Raw genomic sequence first — 27,139 nt, forward strand, 5'->3', positions numbered from 1 at the left:
CCATGAAGCAGTCGGACAATATATCTGAAAGAGTGAATGGAGTACTGGAAACTTGAATTGTTCCCTGAATAAGAAACTTAATAAAATTCATATTTCCAAAACATTGAAATGTAACAAAGATAGTTTAAACATCTTTTCAGTATTGAAAATCGATAAAGGTTGTTACACAAGCATGTCTATAGTTTATTGTGAAAATCGGTTTGCTTTTAAATTTACTTCTCCAATTTACTTGCAGTAATAATATATGATTGCAAATGTAAAATTAATCCCCTGTAAATTGTTATATGGCTACTTTCCCAAGCGGAAAGGCTTCTGTTTATTTACACTACAGTCAGCCCCTGTGCTGTGTGATAAACAAATCATTGACCCAGTTTGGATTACCCACAATGCTCCTCGACACTTGCGCACGCAGCTATTGTATGGAACCTGTTCAAAATAAGCACAGTGCTTACTACAACTAAGTGGACTTGTTGAAGGATATTTATAATATATAGGCTTTACGAATCGAATTCGGATGAAGAGCTGATACATAGTTTTTCACAGACGATGACAAGTGCGGTTCCCCCTGGAAAAAAGGCCGCACTATGCCGCTATTACTTAAACACGGGGTCATGTATTTATGGGGATGAGTGTCAATTTCTACATCAAGCCCCTCCAGGAATGCAAAATTCGTATTCGAACGGACCCAGTTCCTCAAATGGAGAACCAGGTAGGGTTATGATGAGATGGGGATGTTGTAGACGGAATGGTGGGTATTTAAGTATGTCCGATGTTGTCTGATCGTTGTCCATAAGGACATCGGACGGCATGGGGAAAACTCGGTCGGTGTTTTTTTCAGCGTCTGGCCTTGATAGTTGATCCGAGCCTGGTGTCAATTAGAACCAAAAATCGAACATTTAAAAGATGTTTAGATCAGGATTAACATCTAAGATATCATATTAACGTGTGAAATTTAAAATTTAACAAATCCAAATGTGTGTACAAATAGAAAGGAGAGGTTGAGTTAACAACATTGATCAAACAAGGGGAGGTAATTCAAGTGCCTCCGGGTTATTCAGTGTTGACATGCTTTATGAACGGAGTCATTCTACCCTACCAAGAAATGTGAATCACATCTTCATGGTAGTGTGAGTAACCAAAGAACAAGAATAAGTCATACATATGCCAACTATATGGAAGTGGTTGTGTCAGAGATGAAAGACATCCTTGGCTTGAATAAGCTGACATCAGCATTGATTTAATTATATTTAATCAATAAAAAAGTAGGTCTCCACAAACAACGAGGTTGTTTTGCCTCATGGCGGTTTGGTAATCAAGTTACTCTTACAATAACAGTTAAAGGTAACATGCCACTTACCATGGTGTATTTAGTTCCTCTAACCATGAGTTGGCATCAAACGATTTTTGGGAATACTGAAAAACACCCAAAAGACAATGGGAAATGTTGAAGATAGTAATCTGAGAGAGATAAGAATAGATATGTTTTTACTACTTAAATACTAAAAGGGTGCTAGTTTCATGTTACTTAATAACAGATGGAAGGTGGAAAAGGTAATATCCCAAGGGAATCATTAATTTTACCAAAAACACAAAATGTTAAGTTAAAGTTTAAACTGTACTTTCGTGCCTGGGGCTAATTTCTTGGCCTAGACTATAAGCAAAGCTTTGCCTCATGTTCAGGTATTGTCTGTAGCATGAGGGTACCCATCATACGATTAATTGATAGATAATCACAAAGTATGAATTGGCAGACAAACAAAGAAGGTATTGTGTAACTTACATAAAAATTGTAAGGCTTGCCAAGTTGCCAATGGCAGGTCATCGAAATCATGGCATGTATAATGCAAATGTAAATATTAACTGATGCACATGGATAATCCTAAGGATGGATCAGGGTCATAAATACTTCAAGAGAAAACTTATGGAATCGACAAGTCTTTTTAAAATTGATATAATTTAGTATCATTTAATATAAGTTAGGGCATATTTATGGAAATGAAGCGTCTTATCTTTCAAATGGCACGTGGTGTGGAAATATTTACAAAGCCTTTTAATAGGAAAATTATCTCAGAATGAAAGACCTCAAATTCTTCCAAAAAGAAAGACGGTAGGTAGAGTTTTTCACCATGTCATATGATCAAAAGGTCGGTAGGGAAATACCCCTGAAACAAATTGGCATTAATTTCTAGAAATTATCCCAAAATGAATGACTGTAAGGAAAGTGTTTAACCAAACTAAAGCGTTATTTGGAATCTGTCAGTTGGTTCTGATTGGTTCAAATTAACAGGACAATACACAAAAATTTGCTGCAGGACAGATCTCTTTCTGAACAGTTGTCCTCATTGAAACAGGTTTGCAATTGATGTAATTGAGATGATTATTGCTGACTTTTTGTCTAAGCTATGTTTAAAGTTAATATTTGTTGTCAAACCTTCAATATCTACCAACTACCATTTGTTGAATTTTGGTATCAGAAGTGATGATTCAGAGAATGAGGATTTAGTAATATCAGTGTAATGACCGAAGCTATGATCGTTTCATCCTGCCCCCACATATGCGTAAAGAGTCATCTTTATAATTATATATTTTGTGTTATAATTGTCAATATGACACAGATTCCATCACTGTCATTTTTCAAACATTGAAACTGAATGTCAGAAAATATTTACTATCTTTGACAATATGAGCATCTTTGCTTCTACTGAGATTCTCTATCCAGAGGGGCTGTGGGGTAGCTTTGTGGTTAAAGCGTTCGCTTGTCACGCTGAAGATCCAGGTTCGATTCCCCACATTTCCCATTTAAACCCATTTCTCGTGTCCCTCGCCGTGATATTGTTGGAATATTACTCACTCACTCACTCGTTCACTCTATTTACCTAGAGAAATGAATGTCTTCCGTTGTCATGGTAAGGCTTGTGATAGTAAATAAATAATGCATTGTCAGATTTACGGATTAGTGAACTCAAACAAGGGTGCAAGTGCAGACTAATGCATCCTAAACATAAAGATCCATACAAATTTAAAATGGACACACATAATTAAAACTGTGACTGTAATGTGATGCAGAAAAGGCAAGTCTGTTTGAATCATTAACATCATCAACATTTTAGAACACAGGTTTGATATAACCACCATTTCTATTTTCACACATCCCACCCCATCCCCAACCAAATGTCCTGCTAAGAGTCCTTGGATAGACCCAGGTAAATCCTTCAGTCAAGTTCCACAACATTGAAGCACCAGGGTTTTATGTGATGCAGAAATGTATGTCCAGTATGCACAAATGTATATAACGGACACAGGGAAATATATTTTGCATCCCACAATAATTTTCACTGTACCACATTCTCGACAACTAATATGAAGTTCCTGTTATAAAAATGTAATGATTACATCTTTGAAATTTTGGTCAGATTGTCTTTTTGGAGGTCAGTTTTTTTGATGGCAGTGTTTACTTGCACTGTAACAAGGTGGTGGGCTGAATCACAGACACGCGGTGCAATTTCCCTTTTTTACCACCTGCGCCAGGTGCAACCAAGTGAATTATTCAGGTTGCACCATCCAAATATTGCGTGCAAGTCAATTCTTTTAGTATCAGCAGACTGAGGTATATTCATAACAAACATCACAATCCCAGAAAAGCTCACAGTACTTAATGTTTGACAGGATGATTTATTATGTTGTTGCTATTTAACTGACATTTTCATTCATAAATTTAATTTCTTTTCTGTTTGGCAAAAATCCACTTGTCCGTCATAAGAGGTTATGTAATACACAGTGACATATAGCCTTATGAAATGTCACAAGATTGTGTACAGGTTGTGGTCAACGTGACTGATTTATTATCATGAATTATGGTAATTGATTAACCCGATACACACGATAGGAGAAAACATATATTGATGCTGGAAAATTATACTAATAAAACTGCTGCCATGCATGTGTGGTGGAAAATGTTACCTGCACAGGTGTAAACTGACAATAGTAGTTACCTGCACTAGTAATAAGTTATCAGCACTGGTATAGCGAGATGGATCCTTGAGCCATTTTTGTAAATATTTTGATTATGGCTTGTGTTTAAGATAAAGTTGTCTTTAATCATGTTAATAAGGCATGTTTTACAATTCTTAATGTGATAATCGAAACAACATATGTTCTTAAACATCTGGAAACCCAGAAGACATGATAATTATTAGGGGTCTGCTGGACCCTTTGTTTTGTAAGTGAATTAAAATGAATTAATTTCTCCTGCTTTAGAGATGGAACAACCATCAACAATGTTGACAAATGAGGCACTTTGTCAAAAATAACGATTGATGTTGATAACAGTTTTAAATTGATAACCCAAATGATCAGTTAGAAAGTATATTTACTAACCAAATATTGAAAGCAACTTTTAAAACATAATTTTTTCATTATGTCTTCAATGAAATTAGATTGCTGCCAAAAGTATATTGGTAAGAAATATATTTAATGTTAGTTGTCATTAATGATTACGCTTATGAAAGGGAATTTTTTGTGCCTTTTCTTACATGTGTTCCCAAGAAAACTACCAATAGGACAAAATTCAAGTTTCATGTGGGTAAGAATTCCTCCTGCTCCCCCATCCCAAATAATGTTTTTAAATTAACATATGCTCAGTCTAAGTAAACTTAGGCTCAGTATTATTCGTTACACTGCTATACTGAGTCTAACAAAACCTTGTGGAAGATCGCGTCAGGTAACCTTTTCAATTGACCATTCAGAACACAGCTTACCAAATCGCGAAAGTTGATATTTGCACATACCTTTTGAACGTTTACCTCGAAAAAGTTTTGTACCCGAACTATTCCGAATGCTATATTCCGTACGATCGCTTCCGAGTGGTGCACATGGAGCACGCCACAACCGTGAGTAAACAGTCGCTGAAAATAGCGTTTTGTCAGTATTCAAGGATGTCAGCTTACGGAAATATTAGCTAATGATAACCATAACCATGTCAACAGAAACCCAAAAGCATATTTTGTGCAGGTCATATATCTGTGTTTTATGCAGGTTTTCATTTGTTGTGAGATCACTGTTGGCGACCGGGAAAGAGTAAATCCATTTTGTAAGTCCCGCTGAACCCTAAATAGTTGCCGTTGTCTGATTGGTTAAATCCGTTCTGTCGTCTCGCGTTTGATTGGGCGGTTATAGGTCGCTCAAAGGTTACCTGACGCGACCTTCCACAAGGTTTTGTTAGATTCACTATAGCAGTGTAACGAATAATATTGAGCCTAAGTTTACTTAGACTGACATATGCTAAAATTATTAACAAAACTTAACACAACAATTACTAGAAACTGGAGAACTACAAAATGACTAAAAGTGCAAAATTTAAGTTAGGTTTAGGGTTAGGTTTAGAGTTAGATTTCCTTAGGGTTGGGGGAACGGAAGGAACTCTTTCCATTTTTGTTCTTTAATTCTTCCTGTGTTCTTTTATGAACTACTATTTGTTTTTGTAAATGGGCATTTTAAAAAGGAAGTACATCAGGAATATTATTAATCTTTATCTCAACACACTTAAAGTGCACAGTCTTCCTTGTCATTCCCTTTAGCATGTTTAGCCTATTTCTGTCAATCAGTGTACAAATATCACTCTAAATAGGATTCAGTGACTGGTGATTCGGTTTTCACAAACACAAATGTTTGGTTTAACATCCCTAAAGATCATGATAAAATTGATTTAAATATGTTAAAGTAGTGTTGATATTCAGCCACTTTCTTCTTTCGTTGCAATTCCCAAATATTTTCCAGTGTTTATTTTGAGGTTTATAACTGGATCTGAAGGGCCTTGTCATGCATGATACAACTAATCCCTTGTCTGTTACAGGATAAAGTGATGTCAACAGAATTTTGCTGATAGTTCTATCAATTTAGATTTCAATGTACAAGACATGCTTCAGTGCAGTTTGCAGGTTAGGCCTGTCTGCAGCTGTCATGTGTAGTGGGTAAAACGTGATATTGATCAGCCATGTTCTTTGTACATGTGTGTTGCATGTCGATTATTTTGACCTTCACAAAGATGCTTAACAATGGCAGTATGCTATTCTTGTGACATGCCCTAGATGTGTTAGACCACATATAGTGTAATCTAAGTAAGTCACATGTGATAATCAATTCAAAACATATAATCACTAGATTGTCTGGTCCAGATTTGATTACTTACAGACCGCCACCATATAGCTGGAATATTGCTCAGTGCAGTGTTACACAACAAACAAAAACAAAATCTAAGAAAAGACATTTTAAGTAAAAATATTTGATAAAATCATTCAGCATGGTTAGATTTGATGAAGTGAACATTAGAAACCTTTTCAACAAGTCACAATTAGGGGAAATGTTCTACTGAGATTCATTTCAGGGTTTAATATTCCTTTTTATAGGTATGTATTACATGAAGCCAGTGGGAAATGAAACTTCGGCACACCTAAACAGGGATTGGGATAGAGAACTTTGACAATGGATCATTTCCAGGAATATTAGCCATTTTCTGAATTTAGAATGGACCCAAACCCTTGTATCAATAGTAAACTTCAAAATTTTAATGGGCCATTTTTGTTTCTAATGTGCAAAATGGCCCATGGCCCCTGTCTTTCCCAATCCCTGCCTAAACTTCAGTGTGAGAGTATGGGGCACACTTACATTCAGAACTGCAGACTAAACCTCATTGTGAGAGTCTTGTGGCAAACTTCTGTGTGAGTGAGTGAGTTTAGTTTTACACCACACTCAGCTATATTCCAGCTATATGGCGGCGTTCTGTAAATAATCGAGTCTGGACCCGACAATCCAGTGATCAACAGCATGAGCATCAATCTATTCAATTGGGATATGATGACGTGTTAACCAAGTCAGTGAGCCTGACCACCCGATCCTGTTAGTCGCCTTTTACGACAAGCATGGGTTACTGAAGACCAATTATAACCCAGATCTTCACGGGTCACTTCTGTGTGAAAGTCTGTTGAGACACTTATATTCAAAACGGCACACCTAAACTTGTGTGTGTGCGAGTTCTGTGGCACATTTGAAAATAACACACACTCTTGTCCCTGTATTACCATTTCAACTTTGTCATTGTTGTCAAGAAAGGGGGCGGTGGGGTAGCCTAGTGGTTAAAGCGTTGGATTGTCGCGACGAAGACCCGGTTTGAATCCCCACATGGGTACAATGTGTGAAGCCCATTTTCTGGTGTGATGTTGCTGGAATATTGCTAAAAGCGGCATAAAACCAAACTCAGTCAGTCAGTCAAGAAAGAATGACTTAGGAAGATGATAAATATACTGATTGAAAGATGAAAGAATATGATTTGTATTATTTGTCCACAGTGCTTGGCTTGTATTTTTAGGTTAAAAATTTAACAAACTGACAAACATGACCAAACAATGGAAAATACTTGTTTGTGCTACAATGTACTTTGTGCACCGAAATAACTTAGCCATAACTAATAACATTGTAACAAAACATATTGTGTTGAAACATCATGGAACAATATGTTTGTCCTGTGGAAAGTGACGCATCTATGATTCCATAATTCTTCCAACACCCAGACAATCCAGAAAGCATGTCCATCCACAATCTGAAAAGCATCAATAACATCAATGAATTGATCGATGTTCATGATGTCAATACCTGACTTGTCTCGTTTACTCTTGAATACATTTCTGGTGTCCACCTTCGTGATATTGCAGGAATATTGCTAAAAGCTGTGTAAAACCATGCTCACTCACTCGCTCTTGAATATTTACAGACAGCAGTCACCTTGCACGAATACTGCTCAGTGCGGCATTAAACAACAAGCTGCCATAAGCTTAGCTTACTTGACATTCTACTTGACCCAGGCTTGGGACAAGTGACTACAGTCGCAGATGATATTTTGATTTAGCTAGCCAAGTTGTCTGGTATGATAATTGCGCTGTCAGGACTTGCGTCACTTATGTCAGGCCTTTCAGTGAACATTTGTGGATGGTTTGCATGTTTAAGGTGTCACTGACATGTTTAAAATCATTGTTGCATACAGCAATGTTGATGTACGGAAACTAGTACTTTACCTGTCAACAATACAACACGTACAAGTATTTCTGAATTTAAGCACTCAATAGGTGGTCAAAAGAAATGATTAGGTACTACACCTACTCCACCCTTAATCATGTAAATTCATCAGCCTCATGTAAATAGGTGGCCCCTTGGGGCTTTGTCTTAATTTGACTGTTATTATTGCCACACTTTGCTTTTGAAACAATGCAGTACTTTGACATCTTCTAACTGTCATATTATGGATATGTGTGTATGAAACAATTATTTTGAAATATTGATAAGTAACGTCAAGAGTTATGGTATTCCTCAAGGTTGTAGTCTGATACATAGGTAATTTCAATGATTACTCAGGCAGCCTTTTAATGTAAGTTACTGGTACTAAACATGGTGCATGTCAATCTGTTTTTTTAGATGTGGGTTTGTTATAATTTAGCAAGTTTTGTGTAATCTGCAGATATGCTCAGGACCACAGTGAAAGTAACTTTGTAAAGCATCTTCCCAATATTACTCTAATGACTTTCTACATGTTCTACAGATACGGTTTTTCAAGTACTGAACTTATCCACTTGTGTTTGTGTAACATACTTGTAAGATCTAGCATCAATATTTGTGACTAGAATAATTGAGCAAGTGGTTAGCTGAACTTTTAGGTCTGGGGCATTGGACCAGAAGTGTGGATGACTTTCTCATCAAGGCATAGGACTTCCTGTTTGTCTTGCAGTAGATATGTGTTTTGTCAAACCAGAAGTGAGGTCATTAAACTGAAAGTGTATTTATTAGTCCTGTCAGTGTTATAAGACATAATGACAGTATTGCACTATATTTTAAAAGAAGCACAGAATGGCACATCATCCCCCAAGCAACATCCTCATCATACTTGAGGCATGGGATATTTTGTGTAAAAATTGTACTGCATTTCAGCATATTGTACCCACAAATGTAAGTAATGTTAAACCGGACAGCTTGTAACTTTATTTTTAAGGTAGCTAGAAATTCCTTTTCAAAGCTGTTTTGCATTAAACATAATTTATTATGTCTACCTAAATTGGAATGAATGGACTGCTTATCACTTGTTTGATAAATTTGTACTGGATTAGATTAGGCATGTTAGAGATCAAAGATGTGTATTGAAAAATATAGGTGATGTCACCTGTCACCGGATTTGCTAAACATGATAAAAGTTTGGTTCATTATTCTGCTGGGAAAGTTTGAAAGAATTCAGGTTATTGTAAGGATGGGTCTGCCTCAGTGTTTTTGTATGTAGTTCAATGTTTGTATTATGCAAATACCTTTCTGCTTTGCATTCTGTACCATGAACATGCAAAGGCGTGGAGTATTTTTTCATCTGCATTATTTTCCTCAGAACCTAGTCACCGTATATGTTTTTATGTATTAGTCATCACGATGATTAGCCCACTTTCTCAACAACACTATGCTGTGTTGGAATTATTTGCATATGAATGGTGATTGTGTTATATATGTTTGTTAAACTGTGCATTTTGTTTGTTTCAGGTCTGGAGTCAATGCCTAACAATGGGGATCAGTATTTCAATGCTACCTTTGGTTCCATACCAGAGTTCCAGCCTTTCTCAGGGGTATGTTTGTACTGCTTTCTCTGTGTGTAATTATGATATGCTCCCTCTTAATTGTACATGATGTGCAAATCCACATTGAATATAAATGAGACAAAAAAAAAGAGTGAAATGAGAATGGACTTTTCAGTAGATACTCTAATCTTTGATGATGATGATGATGATGATGAAGAAGAAAGCATGTTTTGCATAGTAGTGAATCTGAGCATTTGTGGGAGACAGATTACGAGTTATTACCTCATGTTAGAGCACTTTTACTACAGCAGTTCACATGGTGAAAGGCTGTGGGTTAGGACATAGTTGTCCTGTTGAAGATATTGCAATTTGTAATGGAGAGATGCATCCTTTATGCATGCCGGATCCTTTACTGCTGGGTTTGATTCTCAGATTTGTCGTGGACATGATCCCCTGGTTTGTGAGCACTGTGCACTTACTTGCTTGATTCACAATGTGAGGGGGACATTTGCAGCACTTCAGGCTATTCTCTACTGTGATAAGACGGAAATACTGTTCAAAGTGGTGTTAAACCTAGCTGACATGCACAGACACAGCTGTGGGAGACAGATAAGGCTCTTTAGCCCACTTTCTCAACAACACAATGCTGTGTTTGAAATTATGCAGGAAAGTTCAGGGAGGCTTTACAAAACTAATGTTTGGATCGAGATGTCCCTACATAACGTACATGGAAATTCCATGGGAGAAAAACCTCAGTGACCCAAGGACACATTGAATGCCAACACTCTTTTCCTCACACTCACACATATAGCACTCCTATTGAACAATTTATGGATGTTATGGGCAATCTTAAAATACCAAAAAAGTAGAAAGCCTAAGAGGGAACTAATGTTGTTTTGGGGGTTGTTGATATGAAGTCATAAAGACCCACATGATGATATGATAGGACAAAGTCTATTGTGTATATTATTTCAGTCATATCGATCATGGCCAATTCTTGAATGATCCTTACTGGTGTTTTTGCAACTTGATTTTGGCCAATGCTGTAATGATCCTGCAGTGTCGGTATTGATTGAATCAATCCATGTCTGGTCGATAATGTCAAGATTAATAAATCAATCAGGATTTCTTGTGATTGATTAGCTTCCCATTGATCATATTATGAGAAAGGTGTGAAGCTTGGATCGTTGGCATTGACCCAGCTTTTATTAAATGTCAAACAAAATTGGATATTCATACATTCAAACATGTTTAATCTGCATAGAAAGATTGAAGACAAAAATACCACTCGTCAATCTATAAATAATAGTGAATGAATGTCAAACTATCTCACACTGAAACATGTTGTGATTAATGCACTGATAGCAGCCTGAATGTCAGAAGGGACCTAGTCATAATCTTTTAGTTTAAAATTTGGAGATAAATATACTGAGCTATGTTACCTGTAGATTTAAATGCACTAAATTGAATTGAGAACCGAGAAGGCATACAAATTCTATAAGAACCCCAGGATTCATTAACTCCCTTCAGGGCAGTGGGGTAGCCTAGTGGTAAAAGTGCTTGCTTGTCACGACGAAGACGCATGTCTCCTGCCATGATATTGCTGGAATATTGCTAAAACTGATGAACATGATTTGTGTTTCAACTCGATGAAATCTAAATACACTAAAACCTTGTTAATCAGGATGCTGGACACCTGGACATACTTTGAATACAGTGGTAACGCACATCTTTAACTGTGAGTGAGTGAATTTAGTTTTACGCTGCACTCAGCAATAGTCCAGCAATATGGCAGTCCGTCTGTAAATAATAAAGTCTGGACCAGACAATCCAGTGATCAACATCATGAGCATCAGTCTACACAATTGGGATGTGATGACATGTGTCCACCAAGTCAGCAAGCCTGACCACCCGATCACATTATTCAGCCCTTTTACGACAAGCATGGGTTACAGAAGATCAATTCTTACCTGGATCTTCACAGGGCAATATCTTAAAGGAACACTATCATGTGATTTACTTAAGAAATCTGCTGATCAAAATCATACTGATGGGGATTTCATTGTTTGTAAGGCCATCATGGACAAGGGAAGTGTGAAATAAATATGAAAATGAAAATGTGAATTAGGTTTGCATGAAGTTGAGATTCATGAAGCTGAGAAAAAAGCCATTAAATCTAGAAAATCCATCACTGTCACTACCCATTGTTTTAAAATTGTAAAATCACACTGTAAGCTAATAGTCGGTGATGTCATTGAACATGTTTACATCAACATATTCCAAACACTGCACATTTGTCATGTGTCCATGGCATCATTGAACTGAAATCTGATCACACATTAACATATGAAAAGATTCATGGAGATTTTATTTTGACAAGAAAGAAATTGTTCATTTTGTCATTCTGATCATGGCACATGTAATTATTATAATGTATCTTCAAAACACCAAGTACGTGCTGAACTGGCCCTGCACTCAGAGTACATGACATTGTTATTTCTTACAACAGATCAGTGTGCGTCCATATTGTTTAACAATTTTAGTGTCACATATTAATTGACCTGGATGCCGTTGTATACTGGAAAAAAATAGTTAGGGATATATGTAAATTTTGAAATTATGAATAATGATCTATTTATTCATTGACACTCTGATAAAATATCAATCATAAAATACCAATATCCCTAACTTATTTTGTCCAGTATACAAAGCGATCTTAGTGCTAAGGTGACAGTAACTCCTATACCTTAACATAGACTTAAGGTAGTCTTAGCGTTAAGGTGACCGTAACTCCCATACCTTAACATAGACTTAAGGTAGTCTTAGCGTTAAGGTGACAGTAACTCCTATACCTTAACATAGACTTAAGGTAGTCTTAAGCTAAGGTGAGGGTAACTCCCATACATTAACATAAGACTTAAGGTAGTCTTAGCGCTAAGGTGACCGTAACTCCCATACCTTAACATAGACTTAAGGTAGTCTTAGCGTTAAGGTAGTTTTGTACAACAGCCCCCTGGTGACTTGGGTGTCTGTGTGTCACTGGGTCATCATACTTTGGTTTTGTGGTATAATAGTATTAATACTATGAATATCTATAACCAGATTGATTTATCAAATTCAATGGTGAGTTAACAGGTTAAAATTTAACAATTTATCAGTGTTATTTAAGCCCGATAGCGACCAATTTTATTCACAAACACAAGTAACTCACAAATAACATGTTCTATTTAAAAGAACATTTTATCCATATGCAAACATAGCAATATTATTTACTCCTGTTTAAAATGGGGTCTATAATAGGGGTGTCGCGATACGCGAATGTATCGATGCATCGATACATTTTTACTGACGATACGATACGCGATACATGCTTGCGTGTATCGATTCCTATTTTAAAACTTTATCGATTCAAATTTTTATGCTATATTCATCTCCTTCAAAGTCTTGATAGTAAAATTATACGAGACCGCTCCGATAAATAGATGTAGCTAGCTTTACTTAAAAAATAGGTTGGAAACTAACAGCTTTTGTGATTGGCTAGACTATTTTGATGGACCAATCAGCGAGCGCGTACGTTCCTGGTAAGGTAATGCTATGAAAAGGTGTGAAAATTATGTATCGCGATACGTATCGTATCATGACCATAAAATCGTGATACGTATCGTATCGTGAGATTGGTATATCGTGACACCCCTAGTCTATAAGCCACCAGCAACCAATGCTTGGTCACCTCTGAAACATAGGGACATATAAGCTTCCTGTCTACATCAAGACATCTGATATGTTTACGGTTTCTGTGACATTGCAGGAATATTGCTGATTGCAGCCTTTACATAATTACCACATTAAGGACAATGTTTGTCTTTTTCTGCTGTAACCATTTTAATCTGTGGACATGATGGATCTTCAATATCTCTACCACTACCTCACAAGATAAACTGAATTTCTTCTCTGTTGAAAGCAATATATTTCCATTAGCTACAAACTTCTTGTGTAAGCAAGCTTAGATGAGAGCACCCAATTGAGTGTCTGGTTTAGAATTTGTCCCCTGGTCGTGGTTTTGAGAAGAGAAGTCGATCTTGTTGTCAGCTACGCTCACTTTGTTGATGGCGTGTCATTGTACATTGATTGATGCTCATGATATTAACCACAGGTGATCTGGTGTATATTCATCATTATCATCAGGTTTTATCATACAGCTTGATGTTCTTACAGACAGACATCTTACATGAAGACGTATTCTTGAGGATATCTATTCCTGTTTATATATAGTAAAAGGTAGCACACAGCTGAATGTTTAGCTAACAGTTCCAAAACACTTGCAGTGTGTAGCTATTTGTGTCCTAAATGAGAGTTCTAACAGAATAGTTTCATCAGTTTTCAACCCTATCGATTATTCAAATCTGGGATTTGAGTTTCTTGCGCATGTTAATATTGAATATAACAAGTTTAAAGCATCTGAATTATGATAAAGGATTATGAGACATGTTTTGAGTGTGATGTTCCCTGGGAGATAAGGTGGTTGGGTGGCCCAGTGGTTAAGATGGTCACTTGTCTTGACAAAAACCCACGTTCGATTCTCCACATGGTAGCAATATATGGCATCTATTTTTTGTGTTCCTTGAATATTGCTGAAACACCATAAAACCAGATATATTCATGCTAAATGAGTTTGATTTGCAGATAATACTTTGATGGCAATTTTCTGCTGATCCCCAGATTTCAGCCGATTACATTTCAAATTGATCAGTTCTGTGAATCGTCTCAATCCGTTGAGAAACCCTGATCCCACTCTTCGATGACACAACATTAGGTTTTCAGCTGAAAATAGATTTTCCTGTTGCTATCCCTGATAATAGGAAAAATATAATTTAAAAGATATCAGCCAATAGTTAAGATACTGAGAAAGATATTTTCCATTCTCATTCACAATTGATAATTTAGGAAACATTGATTGCTTGTGAAACCATTAATTGTCTTATAAATGTTAAATAATTGTGATCAGTAGTCACAAAAGAGTTGAAACTGAAAACTGAACAGAAACAACACTTTGTGACATAGACTGTATGTTAGGTAGGCCTACTGTTTGTTAATATGCCAGTCTCTTATCTGTCACTCTTGCTGTGTCATTGGTTGCTGGCTATTAGTGCTAGCATGATAAATTGTGTGATGTTTTAATCAATATGGTGAGGAAAAACATCATCAATCAAATAAGTTGTATAATCAGTAATTTTTGAATAATCATTCAATAGAGGGATACAGACTGAATGTGGACTATTTGAAATGCACACAACTTTCCCAGTGTCATGCTGTTATGTTATATTGTAGAGCCATTGAGCCAGTTGTCTTTGTAATAAGTTCTCTGGTTTCTGAGAATAAAAATGTTTTACAGACAGACAGAACAGTAGTTAAATTATAAGATTAAATAAAGAGGAGCCCAGAGACTCTTTATATTCAGAAATGCTGAGGTTGCATTAATTGTGTATTTTGCCATTTTGACTTCGGCTGTATTAGATTTCCTTGTTCAGTGTTTCTGCTGGCATTGTTTACAGCTGGACATTGTGACTGGTTAGCATTTTTCAAATACTGGTCTTTTGTAAATTTTACCAGTCAAGTGATCACGCTTTTCATTGTGTGAGAGATCTTGCACCCTAACAACCAGTCAGAAATGTAGAGGGTATCGCAATGCGTCAATGCTGCTATTTTTAGCATGGGGTTTTCCAAAACTTCTATTTTTAATTTGACAACACCTAGATGTCATCAAGGAGAAATAAAATTGACAGAGGTAATTAGAAAATTGATTTTAAAAGTTGCCGGACACGATGACCGACAACCTTTAAAGTTACCGGACATTCTAACTTTGTACCGGTCAAAGTCCGGTATATACCAGATAACAGAAACACTGCTTGTTTCAGTGTCTGTATGACAGACTACATCTGAGTATTCTCTATGTAATTCTTACATGATGTGACCCGTGAAGATCCAGGGTAGAATAGGTCTTCAGCAACCCATGCTTGCCACAAAAGGCGACTATGCTTGTCGTAAGAGGCGATTAACGGGATCGGGTGGTCAGGCTCACTGACTTGGTGGACACATGGCATCGGTTCCCAATTGCGCAGATTGATGCTCATGCTGTTGATCACTGTATTGTCTGATCCAGAGTCGATTATTTACAGACCGCCGCCATATAGCTGGAATATTGCTGAGTGCAGGGTAAAACTAAATTCACTCACTCTCTTACATGATGTGGGTTAGCTATAGATATTAGTGCAAGAGTAGGGACAGTCTGGATAGTTCATGGTTTGGTTAGCTTTCATAACAAGCATGTCTTAAAGGAGCCATGGACTTAATATTAGTGTTGTCCATCCATGTCAGTATGCTCTCTTGAACCACAATTGCTGCTTCAAGTTCATCATGGTGCAACTTAAACAATGTTCAACATGTTCAAAGTGGTGTTAAATACAACTGACTGTTTATGACAGGGAAATGAAAAGTGGAACTGTTAAAAGGGCCCTGCATAGAAAGAATATGAGGGTGACAGTTAAATATGTCCTCAGGTGCCATTTAACAGAATACTTTGATGACTTTCCATGTTTAGCACACTTGCATCATTGAATGAAAAAAGCAAGGTATAGTGTATTGCTGATAACAGAACATGTAAATAATGTTTTCCTTTGAACTGTATATCAAAGTATTTTTTGTTCACGTCAAAAATATCCTTTCATTGGATGAATTACAAAATGCATGCAAAGTGTCCAAGTGGGGATATTCATTGAATATGTGTGTTTGTTGGTTAATTCCAGATGTCAAGTACATTTGACAGGTGACAGTGTAACAGTGTTCAAAATGAAAATGGAGGATACTTGACATAACTTTAATGTTAATTTTCAGAACAAAACTGGCCCCACATATAAGTATGAGCAAACCTCAGGGATCCAGGATCTCCTTAATATGAAACATAAACATTTCTTGTTTCTAAAACTACAATAGATTCTTTATGAAGATACTACCCTTTATGATCAGGAACCTGTAAGACCAGTTAAAGGAAACAAATTGATGTCGAGGTTGATATTTTGTTGGCAAATTTATAATAGAGGCATATCATTGAAACCATGATCCTATTCCTATAATGATTAAGAAACTTATAATGAATCTAAGTTACCAACTAAGGGAGATAATTGCCTCAAGGTTGAAACCACACTGTAGGTTTTCCTATGCCTTTTTCTTGTTATGCACTCAAGGAACAGATGAAACATTTCTTTAAAACTTTCTTGTAGTATAACTCAATAAAGTAAAAGATAATTTAACCTGAATAACCTTCAGTTTTGATCATTTCATTATTTCAGAGACAAAGGCCAAGATCAAGAAACAGCGTGCTTGGATCCCTGTCCCAGAATGCCAAGCCATTTGTCCCCGCAGGGCCACCGGGTCCCCCAGGGCCTGGGGGGTTGGATCAAAACATGGCCAATGACTTTCAAGCGTTGAACCTGGCAGGAACCCCTGTTCCCCCAGGGAAGGTGCGTGGGTGCTTATATGTTCTTAAACCAATCATTAGTCCCCTTAGTAACCTTAGGTGATTTCTTGTTACTTGCATCTTTTCTTTGAGTTGAATTTAGCATTATTTCAGGCTTGAAAAAGCAGGGAAGGCAGGATAGACGGTGACTATGTAATGGATGATAAGACCGTAATGTGTTATATATTGAAATGTTTAAAATTAGAACTTATTTGGCACAGAAATTGTTTGGTTTAACAACTGCTGGTTTAAAAAAATTCATTTTTGGGGAAGTATTTTTGTACCTTATTTTTCCAATTATACTTTCTTGTGACCTTCTATAGTGTTCATTGAAGCTAATGTCTAAAAATTTTCATTGTACTGTATTATAACTATCAATGGTATGAATACACAATGCCATTTGGAAAGTAGTCGACATGTGTAACATGTTATATTAGGGATTACACTTTGTCAGTAAAGTAGACATTCTAGTACTTTGGGGGTTGAGTCCACGATTCCAACCAATCCTCTAAGAGTCAGGTACCTAAATACAAGCACACACAGTCAGTGATCTAACCCACTCATGTGCTCATGGTGTTGCAGTGTTCTTTCAAGCAGAACTTTTCCCCCACTATTCTCAAAAAAGTGAAGCCATGAGATCATTAGTCAGCATGACATGTTCGGGCGCCTTTTGGAAAATTTGGCAGTTTATCCAATCATTGAATTTGATTTTTAGTACTGAATGCAGATTAAACAGGAATTATTTCCTAGAATTGTTACTAGCTTAGGGACCAAAGCAAACCAGGATGCCATGCTCTGGCGTGAACTACGATTTTTGTGAAAAGGATAATGAATACTTTATTTTTCATGCCTGTTGTAATTCAGGGTCACGATGCAAAGTCTTCAATGCCCTGTGGTTACAAAGGGTCTGATTAAATTACAGATCTGGTGTCTTTGCTGATTATGCATAAATTGTTGCTGCTGATCACACCTAGTTTTGCACCTGGTTCACAATCAATTATTTACAGGCTGTTGTCATAGAGCTGGAATATTGCTGACTGCAGCATTTATCAACGTTAGCGTCTCACAATCATTCACCAGTGGTGGGGTATTTTGATATGTCTGGGTCAGCTTGGTATCAGATAGCTGATGTAACAGCTTTAGTCTAATTATGCTAATGACAGTCACTAATCAGGTGTCCATTTTCATGGAGCTCGTGTTTAGTTGAGCATCATTATGCTACGATTTTCATTGTGAAGAATGTACTTCACTTTACATGTTAGTGTTTGTATACATTGAAACCCTGTTGATTTGAATCACATGGATTAATATTTTTGGATTTCTTAATCAAATTTGGTTGAAAGTATTATTTTATTTTGATGTTGTTAGGAGACTTTACTTTCTCGTAAGGAACAAGGGTGGCCCATTTGTGTAGAACACATAGATTCACGGCAGTTTTGTCCATAGGGTATGTGCAAAACCTATGGTCTTTGGTGCAAATCATGGTTCACTTCAATTATGTTTGATGTTTGTCACTACCAAATCTATGTGTGGATTGAAAAAAAGAGTTTGTTCATTCCACTAGACTTTATAATTTTGGGAATATCTGTACAAAATTTGGGGTGTGGGGTAGCTTAGTGGTTAAGGTGTCGCTCGTCTCGCCGAAGACTCAGGATTGATACCCACATGGTCACCATTTCTGGTGTCCCCCACAATGATATTGCTGGAATATTGCTAAAAGCGGCGTAAAACTTAACTCACTCACTGTACAAAATTTACATGAGTTAGAGACAGTCAGTGATGTGACAATCTTGAAATTACGCTGAAACTGTATCATCTCAATTATACATTCATCAGAGACAAACCAAATGCTTGTTGTGGTCAGGCCCAGTGATGTGGTGGAGTGTCAACTCATATCCTGATGGCAGGGATTATCCTGATGGCAGGGATGATTGCTCAAACCATCAATCACTGGATTGTCTCGTCCAGACTCAATTATTTACAAGCTGCCATCATATATATACCTGGTATTTTATTGCCTGGCGCTTTAAGAAACAAATATTCAAACAACACACATATATTAACCACAGTCATTGTCTCCAGTTTGTCAGGATCACATGGTATAATTGTTTACTGTTTGTCTCGAGAGGACATGATGGTCTATCTACAATGTCACAATGCTGCTTTGCCAGATGACAAACACAGTTTACATGAAGCCTTTGAGTCATGGCACTGTAACATTCTGGAGTTGGAAGATGAAAGCATGTTATTGATTTTCTGTCCCATTAGCTCTGTTTAATGGTTAACGTAACTGAAATCAGTTGGGGGCTGATTAACTGACTAAAGAAAATTTAATGAGAAGAAGTATGATCACATGACAATCGTGATGCTTTATCTAAATATAGATCTTTTTATCCCCCGCAACGCGTTTTGCGGGGGTATTAAAATGGACTCCGTCCGCCCGTGCACATTTGTCTTTTCCGGAGCAGAACTCTAAAACCGTTCAATATTTCTTCACCAAACTTGGCACATACATGGATCTGGTGGTGTACTGGTGCCTTTTGGTAGTTTTGGAATTCTGAATAAAATATTTTTGGCGTTTCCATGGCAACAAGTTCGACTTTGACTGAAATTAGTGGTAGTGCTCTTTTCTGGAACAAGAACTCTAAAACTGTTTCTGACTTCACCAAACTTGGCACATAGATAGTGGTAGTGTACTGCTTTTTGGTAGTTTTGGAACTCTAAAAAACCGACTTCACTGAAATTAGTAGTATTTCTTTTCTGGAGCAGAACTCTAAAACCGTTCACTATTTCTTCACCAAACTTGGCACATAGATAGATCTGGTGGTGTACTGGTGCCTTTTGGTAGTTTTGGAATTTTGAATAAAATATTTTTGGCATTTCCATGGCAACAAGTTTGACATAGACTGAAATTGGTGATAGTGCTATTTTCTGGAGCAGAACTTTAAAAACCTTTCAATACTCTCCTTCCGCTTTTGTATATACACACCTAAATATTTGAGATAATCATGAAGAGTATTTTGCCATTGCGGGGGATATTGATGACTTTGTCTTCTTGTTTCTCTTTTGCCAGTGCTCATGCTGTTGATCACCTGATTATCTGGTCTAGGCTTGACTATTTACAGACTGCGTCCGTATATAGCTGGAATATTGCCTCGTGTGGCTTTAAACAATAAACAAACAAAATGTCTTTTGCCAGTATGTTATATTAAGGTTGTTATTTATGTTTCAGGGTACCCCGGCTGACTTATTGAAGTCAGCAGCATCTTTGTCTCACAGTTCCAGCACTCCATCTTTCACTCCGTACTCTTCCATGTTCAACACTTCCACGTCATCCACTCCCACAAGTCACATAGCTGCCAGTAGTGGTAAGTGTACATCAGCAGGGATTCCACAACAGGTTCTGGGGCATAGCTATTAGTATTACATTATTCCCTTGTCACACACTTGGTCAGTCATGGTGATTTTTGGAAAATGCTGATTTTCCAGTTACAATTCAGCTACAAAATGGGGCTTTTCAGGTACATGACCAAAGTTTCTGAATGAATATGTAATGATTTTGCATGCCTTGTGTACTGGTGTCTTCAGTCTGTGAGGGGGTGGTAGGGGAGCCTAGGGGTTACAGTGTTAGCTCATCACGCCGAAGACCCGGGTTTCATTCCCCACATGGGTACAATGTGTGAAGCCCATTTTTGGTGTCCCCTGCTGTGATATTGCTGGAATATTGCCAAAAGCGGCGTTAAACCATACTCACTCACTCACTCCAGTCTGTGAGGGCTTTACTCATTCCTAAGACCAGACCAATTTCATTTCTTGTTTTATGGATTTTTGCCCTAAGAAAACCTAAGGACAGGAGAGGGAAAAAAAAGAAATCACCAGTCAAAGTACTATTCCTTTTAAAAATTAAAAGTTTTTAACTTTTGGCAGTTTATGAAGTGTATATGGGGCAAAAAGCATCTAAAAAGAATTTTCTTGTAAGTTTACATTTTTGCCCAATAAAAACGTGTTTATTTTTTTTCTTATTCTTGAAAAAATTCGACCGGCGGATCCGTAAAAAATATAAAAAATTGGTCTGGCCTAACCTTTGTTGTGTTGTGTGTGTTTTTCAAATTGATTTAATACAATTCACATAAATATACACAACTGTCTTTCTTTATGTGAGTTTGCTCTTCTTGGATAACAGAAAGAGCATATAATACTTGAATAGAGATGACATGCTCTACTTAAGTTCCAACACAGTTACAGAAATTGACCCCTTGAAAAGTCACATATACAAAACTGTTTATATGGAACTCTGCCTATTTTATTGTATAGTATCTATCATGAGTGGAGAAGTTGTAGTGCCCCTTTCTTGTCTCACCTTCAGGAAATTCAGTGCAAACTACCGTATTTTTTGCACTATTACCCGTATCTTTTTCCTTCTAAAAATGCGGGCTATGTGGCAGTGCGGGTTATAATCCAGAGCGGGTTATGTGTGGATTTTACACGAAGAAAACATGATTTTTTTTTAAGGAAGTGTTATAAAATACCCCGGGAATGTAGTCGTATGTGCTATTTAAAACGCGACTTTCAATTTCAAATCGAGCGGTGTATCAATAATATGACAGTAGATTTGATTTATGAATAAAACAATCCTGCTTGTAACTGTTATGAAAATGTTCAAAGAGCATACAATGCCGTCCGGTAATTCCGTACGCCTTAGCACATCCATCGCAACCCTGGCTGGGGCCTTTCGCCAAAATGTCGAGTCGGGGGCGTGCAAAAGCGAAAACTTTTGTCGTTAATTACATTGAATCAGCAATGCTAATACATACTTTATGGACAGCAAAAGTTTATAAATGGTACTGTGAATTTACTTCCGTGATTATTTCATTTCTAAAGCGTATAAAAATAGCAATCGACATTTTGCCATGGAGGTGTCGGGTTCTTGTATGAATATTCATCAGGTCACCATGAACTTGTCGCGACATGTGGGTGGAAATGGCAGGTATTTACATTGATGTTTTTAAGTAATTTAGTCTCGTTGATAATCAATGGGGGAGGGCCACATGATTAGTTAAAGAGTTGTTAATGTATTTTGCTACAAGATAATATATTGTTTATAAAGAAACAAAATTAAGAATAAAATATTGTCAACACAATCCTAATGCAATTCGTACGATTACAAAGTGATTTCTCTCGATGTAGTGTTGTCACAACAATTAAGAAAATCAGTATTGTTAGTTGCAGTCCTTCCACCTTCGTATGTATTCACAGTCATTTTAGGTAAAATAAATATTTGAACAGTTTAGTTGCTCTCCTCCCACCTGTGTATGTGTTCAGTCATTTTAGGTAAAATAAATATTTGTTCAGTGAAGACGAAATGAACTGAAATGCTATTGTTTCCATATTGGCAGAATACATATTTAATCAAAATAATCATTTGTCAAAATAAATAATTCTAGCTCTTCAGTTTCTGCATGTTATCTATTTATATTCTTATGTGTTTCATGTTATTTTTAACCATATGAGTATATTGCTATTGCGATATGAATTTGAAGTGTTTCTACTGGCTTAATTTGTGTTGGTGTGGTTTTTTCAGCCAATCACTTGTCTATACTAAATTCATGCCGGGAAACCCCGACTGATTGGCACGTGGTAGGTCGCAGTACACACTCCGGCGCAGCGATGACTTAGCATAACATCTAATATCAGTTTTACACTGTTACGTAAATATTATGACAATACATATTTATATTTCAAACTGGCTGCATCGTTTTCTCTCCATAAAGCCTCGATGACAGCACGTGGGTACAACCAATGTAAACAAAGGATCGCCGCGCAAATCGAAATAGTGGTACACGTTTCTGGATATTTTCTCAGTGAAACTAAACCATTTTAGCAACAATGTTAAATTAGATGTGTAGTCCCATCAAACATAACAAAAGTTACGAAATATGTACATTATATTGAATGGACTGGTGGCAGAGGCTCGCCGCAAGGAATTCTGGGTAGGAGAGTTGTCGCAGTGCAGCCAGACAAAGAAGTTAGAACGACACATCAGTTTTAATCATTTATTTTGTAATAACAACAATGGATTATTTTTATTATTCAGAAGACATGATGATTTATCCCGAAAGATTATTAAAGTTGTCTGAAACATGAATTGACTACAATATTTCCATTCGGTGCGGTCTACTTCTAAAATGGCGACGCTACGCATCCGTCAGCCACACGATGTTCAATCGGTCAACGGCACTAATATTGACAATTTATTACAACAAATAATATGGAAAAAAGGATATATAAAAAGAAGAAGGATAGCAAATTATAACGATTTTGAAAACTTCTTGATGGCAACTCCCAAGAAAGGTACGCTAGATCCTGACTACTGAAAGATATTCCACGTCTTACTTTTAGTTTTACACTGAATCGCACAAAAGGTTGCGGGTAATAGTAAGGTGCAGGTTATGTGTAGACTGTGTTGTCGAGATTAACTCCAAAACTGGGGTGCGGGTAATATTCAGGAGCGGGTAATGGTGCAAAAAATAAGGTATGTGTCAGAATGCACATGACTGAGAGAGTGTGTATAGTTTTATATCGCTTTTAGCAATATAGATAACAAGGATGACATATTTGTTTGCAGTTTACTCATCTGCCAGTCCAAATCACAGCCCTGGTATATCTCCAAGTGGTTCCCCACTGACACTGAGAAGAACTGCATCACCTGTGGCTCCACTGCGACAGACTACAGTGCCCCAGAAACCTCAGCAGCACCCACAGGCACCAGGAGGGGGACCCGGTGGGCCAGGAGGACCTGGGGGACCGGGGGGACCTGGAGGTGGGGGAGGCACAATCCAGGTGAGAACTTCGTCATCTGAAAACAGGTCCAAACACAGCACTGCTTTTAGCGAAGTTTAGACTGGTGGACATGTGATTAAGAACCCTAATCTGTGTCACTGGAAACTTTCATATCAACAGAGTTTCACTGTTTACTAACATGGACATGTAAAGAGAAGTACAGTCTTTGCAATGAAAGTCCTGAGAATAATGATGCATAACTTAACACGAGCTCCATGAAAATGGACTCCTGGTTATTGACTGACTGTCATTAGCATGATTTCAACAAAGCTGTTACACAGCAAGTCAATGAATGATGAATGCACCAAGATGGCCTCAATTTACTTATGTTAACATAGACTTGCTGTCATAGTGTTAAGATTGTTTTGTTAAATATCCCAATACACAGGCCTACCAAAGAAAACTTTCCCACTGTGCAGAAAAATGCAGAAAAGCCCACATTAATTGTGGAAATAGCAACATAAACATACTACCTAGCTACTGAAACAGTATAAAAAGGCAACTTTAAACCGCTAACACTGCATCATAAAACGAGGAGCCCACAACTCCGATTTTGCGCATGTGCACATGGAAGAGGAAGTCTCACATGTTGACATTTTCCCGCTTGGACAAAAGTTTTTCTGCACAGTGGGAAAGTTTTCATTGGTAGGCCTGAATACAGCTCTCTGTTTCACAGTCATGTTGGTTACATTATGTAAGCATTGATATATTCATGCCATGTTACTGCTGTGGGGATGACAGGGCTTGGTTTCACATAGCCACCAAGATGACCGTAGCTTTGTGTATGTTAACATAGGCTTACCATGATTGAAGCACAAGATCACTTATGGAAATTGGTCCCTTGGTAGATGAATTACATCCTTCACATGCTGTAAGAGCAGATACTGATTGCTGCTCATTAGTCGCTCACAGGGCTTGATGGCCTGGATATTTATGGACTGATGTGATGTAACTTCAATAAGCTGAAGTATGTCATAATACAGGCATCTGTATTGGCTACTAATGTAACCAATGTCTACACTGGTATCAATAACAGCCTTGTAGGTCAAACCCTGGTATTATTTTATGTTAGGTTTTATAATGTGGTGATGCTGTGAAACTCTATATATACAGTTGTAGTAATCAACATAAGATTAATTCAAGCTGTTTATGGATTTTTTTGGATATTTTGTATGCAAGTTGTCAAAATCTGTTGAATTTGTTTCAGGAAAACTTTGGAGGGACAACCTACTTCTACCATCCCGATGATTTTGCTCCTCAGTATGAAGGAGTGGTAAGTGACACCATTATACTATTCTGTCACATTGGATATTAAAGTCAGGATTATTTTATTAAATCTTTATATTTCTTCAACAGTTTTGTTCGTTTATTTGTAAAATGTACACTTGTTCCTGCTTTTCTTAAAACAACACAAGACTTTCACACTTCGGCATTTGTCGAATTTCACATTATTATTCATTTATGTTGATTATGAGGTCTTTCAAGGAATATTTTTATTAATTTTTTTTCATATTTTCTTATTTTTCCCTTTATTCACTCAATGTATACGTGTTCTTGTTTTCCTTCTGAAAACACAATACTGTTTCTCACTTCAGCAACTGCCAAATTTCACCATGTACCCAGGGCTGCCTCCACACATTGCTCACATGAAGGTCAAGGTTAACATGCCACAGTTCTTCATGCCGGATGAAATCAAGATGGTGAGCAGAATTATGTAGTTTTAAGCTTGTGTCCACTTGTTTCTTCTTGTGTGGGCTTGGATTTACAGATACATTCATTTATACATTCATTAAATACATGTTTCTGAATTCTGAACCTGTAATCTCTTCTTCTCATTGCAGGAACTTCTAAACAGACATGCTTTAACACTGGCACAAATTGACCCTACTCAGAATCCAGGTAACTATGTACTTAAATCACTATTACAATTGCTGTGATATTCAGTGACACATTTCTCATACTTTGCAATTATAATGCAGACATTAGTGGTCTGAGCTGCAGCCATTTGTTACTGTATTCTGTAGCCATGTGACTGCCTCCGTGGTGTAGTGGTTAGAGCATCCACCTGGAGAGTCTAAGGTTGTGGGTTTGATCCCAGGCCGTGTCATACCAAAAGACATTAAAATATGGTACTTGTTGGTCCCTGCCTGGTGCTCGGCATTAATGGGTACAACAAGGACTGGTCGGCTCGGAGTCAGTATAATGTGTCTGAGTGGGGTATTCATGCTTCACTGGGGCATGGTATCTCAGTGGGCTAGCACTATAAAACCAGCTTAAGTCTGGGCTAGTACAAGCAGCCACACATACACACACAGGCACGTCGTCATGTGAGCGAAATATTCTCAAGTACGACATTAAACCCCATCTCACCTCACCTGTAGCCATGGTAGTGTCTATTATGGTTGTGGGTTTGGATGTCATGTCCACCCATGATTTGTCATCTTTGTCTTGAGTTTGGGTTTTCCTCCCACATTAATCTGACAAGCCCTGTTGTAATTGAAATAGTATTCAGTGGGTGCTAGGACAGAGTCACCTCTGCATTCATTCATTCGTTCAATTCTGGAGACATTCTCAGTGGCATATGTTTTGTGCAGGGTCTACAGCAAACATTGATAGTTTCCAAATTGAAATCAGAATTACCCTGTTTTAGCTTTGGAAGATGCTATGAATTTCACTGATAACAGGACCAGTTATGCAAACGAGACTTCATGTATAGTTTAGCATAATTGCATGTATTATCCCCCCGGCATCTAAAAAAAAAAAAGTAATGCGGGGGATATAGTCACCTCGTCCGTCTGTCCATCCGTCCGTAATCATTTTGTTTCCAGAGCATAACTCAAAAAAAACCTTCAACAGAACCTAAGGTGGTGCCCTTTGCTATTTACAGATTTTTGTTATTTTTATTTTCTGGGTTTCCATGGAAACGTTTTGGACTTAGTCTTAAAGGGGGTGGGCTTTGTTTCCGAGCTTAACTCAAAAAACGTTCAATGGTTTTCAACAAAACTTGGTAGATATATCAAACAGAACCTTAAGTGGTGCCTTTTGCTATTTGCAGATTTTGGCACTTTTATTTTTCCCGTTTCCATGGAAACGATTTCGGACTTAGTCCCAAAAGGGAGGGGTGGGCTTCGTTTCCAGGGCACAACTCGAAAACTTCTTAATATCTTTCAGCAAAACTTGGCAGATA

The 27,139-nt window shown here is 37.3% G+C and overlaps 1 protein-coding gene across 1 annotated transcript in view; it reads left to right on the plus strand.

The window, feature by feature from the left end:
* The first annotated feature begins 411 nt into the window (after positions 1–411).
* Positions 412–27,139, plus strand: part of LOC124278499 (PAN2-PAN3 deadenylation complex subunit pan3-like) — a 44,770-nt gene continuing 18,042 nt past the window's right edge. Inside the window, 8 exon segments of the mRNA XM_046714243.1 lie at positions 412–709; positions 9,565–9,647; positions 16,946–17,116; positions 20,345–20,480; positions 23,738–23,952; positions 25,160–25,225; positions 25,548–25,652; positions 25,794–25,851. Of these exon segments, the coding sequence (XP_046570199.1) occupies positions 547–709; positions 9,565–9,647; positions 16,946–17,116; positions 20,345–20,480; positions 23,738–23,952; positions 25,160–25,225; positions 25,548–25,652; positions 25,794–25,851 (997 nt within the window). The 5' untranslated portion in view covers positions 412–546.

The sequence above is a fragment of the Haliotis rubra genome, unplaced genomic scaffold, assembly GCF_003918875.1.
Source record: "Haliotis rubra isolate DU_JTF1 unplaced genomic scaffold, ASM391887v1 Scf1, whole genome shotgun sequence".
NCBI lineage: Eukaryota > Metazoa > Mollusca > Gastropoda > Lepetellida > Haliotidae > Haliotis > Haliotis rubra.